This window comes from Populus nigra, chromosome 3 (assembly GCF_951802175.1).
Source record: "Populus nigra chromosome 3, ddPopNigr1.1, whole genome shotgun sequence".
Classification (NCBI taxonomy): domain Eukaryota; kingdom Viridiplantae; phylum Streptophyta; class Magnoliopsida; order Malpighiales; family Salicaceae; genus Populus; species Populus nigra.
In genome coordinates, this window is record NC_084854.1 from 20375480 (window position 1) to 20384800 (window position 9321).

Consider the following 9321-nt stretch of genomic DNA (forward strand, 5'->3'; position numbering starts at 1 on the left):
GACCCATCTATATATAACTCAAGATGTATGTTCCATAGTTCCATTGAAAATTGAGACTGCATACTATTAAACTGCTCCTAAGCTTTACCATTGAAAGGGTGCACCATTAATCCATCCACAACGTCATATGAATGATGCAATGTCATGTGCTCATCAGTCTTTAGAGACATGAATAACCTTTATAGCCTAAAATGATTGAAAAGTATCTAAGTTTTCTATATGCGAAGTGTCCTTCCCTTACCAGTTTTGGGTTTATCCCAATCATGCCCATACATTTTACACTCGATAACATCTGTATTTTCAAGGTAGTATAACATGCATAACTTTGGACACATATCAATTTTTTAGTATCCCATACCAAGGGGTTTCATCATGGATTTTCACCAAAAATTCAAATTTCTTTAAAATTAGTGAAATTTTCAAATTAACAATAAAATTGATAAAACATGAAACATACACATTAAAAAACTCATTATTTCTTTTATTATAACTCACCTAAGTTACAAAATCAAACTCAATTTCATCAAAGGACAAACAAATATAATTTTTCAAAATCTTAAACAAATCCTAACATGTACAAATGATATATTCATACAATATATTTCTCTAGAAAAAATCTATAAAATAAGTAAACACACAAACAAACTATATATACTACACAAAAATACCAAAAAATTAACATAAAAAAGGGCTAGAATAAAAAAATATATAGGTTTGCTTACTTTGATGTGGCGAATCTTCAAAAGAAACTGAACCAGGATGGGAATACTGTCAGACTAAGTGTTGGGGTGGCCGGATTTGTGATGATTGGAGCTAGATTTGTGACAAAATAGGGGTGGGGAAGGGTGTTATTTTCTGTAAAAGAAAATGGAAGAAGAAAAAGAAATGGGAGAGGCAGAGAATGGGATCGCGTTGCTGGTTATAACTTTAATATTACCGATGAGTTTATCGATGAAAATTAGTGACGATAAATTATCATCGGTAAGTCTGTCATAAATATTGAGATGTTAGATTTGCCGATAAGATTAACGAGGGAAAAACTACCTATTTTTTTCATTGAATTCCATTGTTAGTTCCCTTGGTAATCACCGACGGTTACCGATCGAAACAATGATGTTATTTTACGTTGGTGAATATCATTGTAATTTATCAATGTGATTTTTTTGTTGGTGTTGTTTCTGTTGGTATTTTACAAATTTATGATAGTGAAGGAATTGATTTGGCAATAACATTTTTGTTAGGCCACTTGTAATTCTGAAAGTAATAAATTACAAACATCTTTGACTCTCGAAACCTTACTTGTAACCTTTTATCTTCACTTTTTAGAGGTTGTAGTAACAACTACTTTAAACTATTTTTTTACCCTACTACTATCAAATTACGTCTCACTGCAATAACGCACGCACATGCCGAAAAATCACCATTATTTGTCAAAAAATTACGTCTTCAAATATAAAAACATTTCTGCCATAAAGCACGCTTCCCTACTCATAATTAACCCCATATCATTTAAATGACAAAATTGAAAATTGTGTGAAGAAGTGATGTCACTAGCTATATCACCACCCCTAGAAGCTCAACAAAATCATGGAGATAACTTTCAAATTTTATCCTAAATTGAGAGACTTTGCAACCGTAGACGTTGAAGCTGTGTCATATGTAAATGTTTTCTGATCGATTAAAAAGCTGTCATCCTCGAATCTTCTTGTTAAATTTGGTTTAATTTCTATTTGGACAATAAGAGCATATATGTCCATGACAAACATCGGATAGTTTTTTTTGGCAAAGTTTGGTTCTCTATCAGGATTAGTACTTACAGAAGTTCGTTTCTCTACCGAAACACAAGCTGCCTAGTTTCAGTAGTTAGAGCTTGTTAAGTGCTTTTTAAGAATATAAATGGATGTAATTTTCAATTAATTTTTCTTTTGGTTCATTGTTTTTCTTTTCAGTGATCTTGTATATATCCAATAGATTTATCCAGTAAAATAGTCGAGTCCTAATAATTATAATTTGAGGTTGTGGTACATTGAAGCTAGTGCTATCCACTTGGTTAATTTTATTCTTGAACTATTATGTTCTTGACAAATTTTATTTCTGTTTGATTTGACTATTATTATTTTTGGATTCGAGAAAACTTTACCTCCCGGAAAACGTACTTTGTAGGTTTAGGTGAGCGAGTAAAACCCCGACTGTCTCATGCTTTTACAAAAGATGCCTTGACTCTTATTTGATTTGACTATTATTATTAACTAACAATCCCGTTTAGAGAAAAACCTGATCTTTTATACTCTAAGCGGATAATTCTCGCATATACTAATGAAAAATCTACTTTAAAAATTCTATTTTTTGCAATTTTGTTAGTGTTTAAGAAAGAATTAAAAATTTTGGGCCCTAAAAAAAATATAAACTTATCTACTTATTAGTATGATTATCAAAATATTTGCATGGCCGAATGTGTGACACCTAATCAAGATTAAAATATATTAATTTTAGAAACCATATATACAAAAAATAATAATTGTGAACTATAAAAAAAATTACGTATATAAATTTGTATGATCTTTTTAGGGCTTCCAGAAAATTGAGATATTCCAACTTATTTTCTATATTTCATAATTTACTAAACTTTTATTGTTTAGAAAGTAAAAAAAAAAAAAACTTTCCACTTCAAAATATCTTGAAATTATATTGTTAAATGGATTGAATTTATATTAGCATCTTTAAAACATTTCATCTGACAATATCAAGATAGGAATAGTCAGTACTAACGATCAAATCAAACAAAGAGATAATATTTATCTAAAACATGATAGTTCAAGGATAGAATTTATCAATGATAATAAAAGCCTCAATCTCAGTAGTTTATAGGAAAAAAAAAAGACATTAAACTGTATGTAGTGTGTTTTTTTCCTTACAAACATATATAGCAATTTCAGGTGAACCATTTCTCCACTATCAAAAGATGATTTGGGCGCATGCATGAATTGGCAATAATTAACTTGATCTTCTAATGTTATCCATCCAATAATGTACGCTCAACCGCCATTAAGGAATTTAAGAGAGAATGATACCAACACTTAATCAGAATAATTAAAAGGGTTTTTTTTGTTGGGAGATGTATAATTTTTATTGATTCTTTAGTGGTTGACTCTTGCTTTGGTTGAACTGGGGTCATGGGTCAGGTAGCTTAGGTCCCCCTCAAGTCACCTATGTCATCAAAACTCTATAACAAGACAAAGAAGACACTAAATGAAATTTCAGAGAAAACAAAAGTGCTAGAGATAAGTTGTGGAAAAAGAAAATTGTGAAGCTGTCTTATATAGAAGCTTGATCAATCGGCAACATATAATGGAAGGGCACTGCTCTTCAATCAACCAACTTTCCACAACAATTTTTACTTGCTCAAAAGCATCGTAATTTTTTTTTGCCTTGTTATAAATCTAGACGGTAGATGCTGCCGATTGCCTTAGTGTGCAAAGGGGGCATTTAAGCCTCATAAAAAACACTGTGGTGGTGACCCAGTGCTGGACTTCTAACCATAAATGTTACCTGTTTGACGGTATTGGAATTTTTGAGAAAGTCAAAGTAGAAGACATACAAGATAGTAATGTAGTATAGCTCTTTTTTTCTTTCTTTCTTTTCTCTCCAACATAAACGAAGTAAAATCTTGCTTTAAAGTCACGAGGGCTCGTAGACGTCACAAATTCCTCTTCATCTACTCCGCTCTCTCCTCCTCCTAAACCTTTCTCTTACTCACATATCTTATCACTGATTACTCCTTGGTCTCTTGTTCTGTGAGACATAGATAGATATTGTTCTTGTAATGCACAGCTAATTAATTGAGTTCGTGTTAGAGAGAACAACATGGAAGAAGTAATAAAGAGTAGTACATGGTTTGATCATGAGAGTGAAGATGAGCTTGTCAGAGAGCTTCTTGATGATGAATCTCCTTTCTTTTTCTTGCCGAAGGAGAAAAACCAATCCAAACCAAGTCCTACGAATGAACAAACTATTAACCAGCTCATATCCAAAGTCTACTCAGGCCCAACAATCCAAGATATTGAGAATGCTTTATCGATGTCAAGCAGAGAAGACCAATCCCAAGCAGTTTCACAAGCCAGGTTTGAAGTTTGAACTCCCCTCTCTAGATCACTCTTAAATAAACTTGAATTATTTGTATAAATTAATTAAGGTGCTCTTAAAATGATTTAATTAAACTTCTATATATATATATTTCCATCTCTCTTTTTTTTTCCAGAATTTCATTGTTGCAAAAGGGTTCGAGTAAGATGGAGAACAACAAGTACACTCTAAAACTGAAGAGATGTGGCAATGGGATGGCTGATGATGGTTATAAATGGAGGAAATATGGGCAAAAATCTATCAAGAACAGCCCACATCCTAGGTAAGTAGCCATCTCCTTAGTTACCTTTTTTTCCGTGTAGTTTATATATATTTTTTACGTCAACCATTTTCCTTGTAGTTGATACGCTTATTTTTAAGCCCTTTATTATAACAGATCAAATAAAGTTGTCAATGATTAATTTAATTTGCCGGAATCAAGAATATTTAGCTGCAATAGTTTCTCGTGATTCTTTAAATAATTTTAATGTGCTGATATTAAAAATAAAAAAATTATTTTAATATATTTTAATTAAAAAACACTTTTAAAAATCACTTTATACACTTTAATTTACTTTTACCTTTTTCCCTTAGAATTGCATAAATAAGATTGGTAAAGGATGTCAGTTTTCTAAATTATGAATCAAAATACAGTTAATTTTAAAATTAAATATTCATTGACATTAGTTTGTGAACAAATTTGAGGATTTAATTGGTTGCTTCTTCTATCAATTAAGATTTTCATCAATTTCTCTAGCCTTTTTTTTATTCATCGTATATCAATTTCTTCAATCAAGCGTTAAGAAGACTAGAAACGCATATGGCTTTGGAGGATGGAGGATTGTTCTTTGTTTCTTTTAGAGAAAACATTGTCATGCTAAAAACGTTGTAGTTAACGATGGTGCTGTCCATCATGTGACATGCCATATCTTTGGTATGTTTGTCTAACAAGAAAAACTTGTCAACATAAATTTTGTTGTGACTGGAACAGAAGCTATTATAGGTGCACGAACGCACGGTGCAGTGCAAAAAAGCAGGTGGAAAGGTGCAGCGAGGATCCAGACACACTCGTCATCACTTACGAAGGACTCCATTTACACTTTGCATACCCATACTTCTTATCGAACCAGCCAGAGCATGGTGATCCACCTTCCAAGAAGCCTAGAGGAACCATTTCAGAAGCCGAGTTCCAGGCCCATGCAACCCAACGAACACCAGAACAAGCCCAAGAGTACTCGGCACATGTCACCAGTCCTGGGTCCCTGCCTAGCACCAGCACAGCTGATGATTACGTGCATGAATCGGGTTTGGAAGCAATAGGTCCTCAAGGGTTGCTTGAAGATGTGGTGCCTTCTATGGTTCGAAATCCATCAAACTACAACGTGTCTTCAAATTCCTCATCTTCATCTTACCGTTCTCCGCCTGCCTCACCACCTTCCTCCCTGTCTTGGTCTCCTTCCCATTCATTTTTCGATATTGCCTTAGATACTAGCATCGCATGAATCAGCATTGAAAGTGCCCAAAAGGGCAGTGAACCTCTCTTGTTTTCTTGTTATGGCCCACATATAAAGATTTAATATTGAAAAATTATATCAACTAAAATAGATTATATATATTCCCAATACCTTAGTTTTCTCTCTAAGTAGCGATGTTGCCCTCTTGATCCACTCTCAACTTCTATAACTCCAAGCTAAGACGATAAAATAATTTCAAGTAAAGGTGATCATTCAGATAATTGGGATGAGAAATTGTTACTTCGTTTCGGAAGTACTTAAATTATCCTCTCTTTTTTTATTTGCTTAAATTATTTAGTTTGATTAGATAATTCGAGTAACCCAAGTTTTTCTTTACCCAATACCCGTTATTGTATTTACGTGAAGTGCTAAAAAAATTTATAATTAACTATCCAAAGGTTTTATTTGTTTGCTAAAGATCAAGTTTCTTTTGAAAAAAAAATCAATTTTATGAAAAATGATTTTAATTTTTTTTTAATGTTTGGTTATATCTTGAAAAACTAGTAAAAAATATAATTTTTGAATATTACTAGTTCTTTGACTTGTGCTACGCTGCAAGTTGGATTTTTTCCAACAAAAAAATTAAATTTGCAGACTTTTATGAGGTATTTTTTTTTACAAAACAAATCCTTAATGTAAACCAAAATATTTATGTACTCATCTAATTAAATAAATCGAGAACCATTTATGTAAATAAATTAATAAAAATTCATTAATAATAACTAAAACGAAACTGAAAAATTAGAGATAGGTGTAAATCAAGATATTTGATCTCGTAATACAAACTATTTACCTGTTAGTATTTAATGAATTTATTTGTTAAAATCTTTTTTTATTAAATTAAATGACAATAGAAACAAACAATCATAAAATTGATTGTATAAAATAAAAGAAAAAAATATCATGCAAGGCTACACATATTAAAAATATTATCTAAAAATAAAAAATTGATGAATCAGGATAGTCTCTTTAGAAATTAAATATATACAAAATAATTACAAATAATTGCTATTTAAAAAAATTAAATAAGCATAATAATAAAAATCACAAAGAAAAGGTATTAATTGAAATATAAACAAAAAAAATATTTTAAAAAAATACATATAAAAAATATCAATTTAAATTAAATAAAAAAAATAGAAAGAAAGAAGAAATAGACTAGACATTATTAGTCATAACCTATTAAGCAAGGACCAATGTATGGGCCTGTATGGGAAGGACCACCTATGCGACCCTTATGTTTTCTTAAATCCGATAGGGTGAAAGACATGTTGTTTGTCACAAAATATATATTTAAAAAAATTCAGACAACAAGTCATCTGTATTTCTTACACTGGTGGCTGAAAAATTAGGGCTTGTGGTTTTTTGGCCCAGAAACTCTATTTTTAACCCATTTTTGACACATATAACACCATAGACACCTTTATAAACCCATTTATGGCGTTAGAAAAGAAAATTAAAAAAAAAACTCAAAAACACGAAATCAACTTGAAACAAAAAATCTTCTAGAGTTTAGATATGTTTTTTTTTTTGGTAATTTTAAGGAAAACAAAACGCGTAGAGATCCCCTCACCAAATAGAACTCATTGACACCAAGATCGATCATTTTGGTGGTCAGAATCAGTGTAAACGATGATTTTCTCTCTCTGCCGCCAAAATCTGGTGACTCTCTCTCTTTCTCTGCCCCCTTAAATTAGGGACCTAAAATAATAAAAAAGTGAAGTTTTGGAACTAAAATTGGTTTTTTCTTTAATTTTGAAAATTGAAAGGACCTAATATTTAAAATTTTGAAAGTTTGGGGACCAGAATAAATATTCCAACCAAACTTTGATAATGCCACTCATTACCTTCTCTTGTTTCACTTTGGTCTCATGTCTTTTAATCTGACCTTTCCCTAACAAATTTATCAAAAATAGCCTTCAAATTGGCCCTATAACGGCCAAATAAAAAAAAACATTTTGGGATGAAAAAAATTTATTGTGGAAGTCCATAGTGAATTGTGAGAGGTACTATAAGGTATAGGGAATAATATTTTCCCATGCCTTTTAGTTTTTTGTACTAGCCTTGATGTCGATGATTCGCCCAGGGTTAAACTATTGTTTTACATAAAAAATGTTGTTCAAGTGTTGTAAGTATGTTTTAAAAAAAAATGAAAAATATGCAACTTGTTTCACAGACCTAATTGAGTTGAATAAGTTCGTTTTGTTTTAACTAGATAAAAAAAAATTGACAATGACAATAGATGAATCAAATTTAAAAGAAAATGATCAAGATAGCTAGGAAAAATATATTTTTAAAATGAGATAAACGTTGTAGCTCAATTCACAACCCATTAAATAAAGAATGATGAAATAGAGCAAAAACAATTAGCCTTAGTCTACCGCATGCTAAATTTGTAATCCTGGTAATTATGGTCGAGCCAAGTAAAACTTTTAAAAAATAATATTTCATAAATTTGAGTTGATGGATGAAATTGAAAAAAAAAATAAAACTTTTAAAAAAACCAAGAAAATAATTAGAAATCAAAACAATGAGAACTAAATTAAAAAATATAATATCATAAATTTGGATTGAAGAATGAAATTAAAAATTAATAAAACTTAAAAAAAATACTAAGAAAAAAATTAAAAATTAAAATAATATGGAACAACTTTGCTAAGACGGCATTATACTAATATAATGAGCATAAAGTTGTTATGCATTGGAATAAAACTCTGATTTACTCCACGCATCATGCATTGTATGCATGATTAATGTAGAGGAATTTAAGCTCAGTCCAGGAAAAATGAAAATAGTAGGGCTAGCACGTATAACATCCATTAGTTATCTTAATATAATGGGGAAAACTGTCAAAATGCCCTTATAAATTATACAATTTGTCAATGATTACCCTTTTAAAAAAATCAATTAATTATAATTTTTAGTTTATTCATATCCTCTATGTACCTTCATATCAATTATTTTCATAAAAATTAACAATTACATATATAATAAATGAACATTTTTTCCTCACAAGCATTTAACCGAGTTTACTCAAGTTAAGATTCTTGTAACAAAAAAAGTATTTTATTAATTTAAAAAAGTATTTTATTAGTTTACCAATGGACATTTTTTCCTCACTAGCATTTCATAGTGGATGATGCAATATGGAAAATAAATAAATTCTAACATGTAATAATCACCTCCTTAAAAGACTCTTCTATATAAATCAACCATCATAATTTAACCAAATAGTTATAAAGGCTAAACCTATCCTTTTCACTTTATATTTTCTCCGATTCATAAAAATAATGCCTCTATTATCAATTTGATCAATTGAACCAATGCATTTTCCATTTTAGCAAATTAAATATAATTCTTTCAACATAAAAGATTTATCTAAGCAAATTAAGTATTTTCTTTACTACTCGAATTTCCTTTTCTTTTCTACTAATATTATCATTCATTTCACCATATCTTTTATTTTCTATAGAGTAGTTATATGTTCATATTAATATTTTATTGCAATGAGATTTGGGAGTAGATGAGTGGTGGTAGAAAGCTTAACACCTGCAAAACAATATTTTATGGTGGTATTTAGAAACTCTCATTTGATAAAATCAGTAACTTTTAAGTAAGTGATTACAATAAATGAGATAATGAGTTTTAAATTCCAATAACAAGAGTATTTGTTCTTGTTTTGGTA

General features: G+C 30.2%; 1 protein-coding gene across 1 annotated transcript; it reads left to right on the forward strand.

The window, feature by feature from the left end:
• The first annotated feature begins 3309 nt into the window (after positions 1–3309).
• Positions 3310–5744, forward strand: LOC133690238 (probable WRKY transcription factor 49). Its single transcript, XM_062110466.1, has 3 exons — positions 3310–4121; positions 4259–4405; positions 5114–5744. The coding sequence occupies exons 1-3, from the start codon at positions 3865–3867 to the stop codon at positions 5622–5624; spliced, it is 915 nt and encodes a 304-aa protein (XP_061966450.1). The 5' UTR covers positions 3310–3864; the 3' UTR covers positions 5625–5744.
• The last annotated feature ends 3577 nt before the right edge of the window (positions 5745–9321 follow it).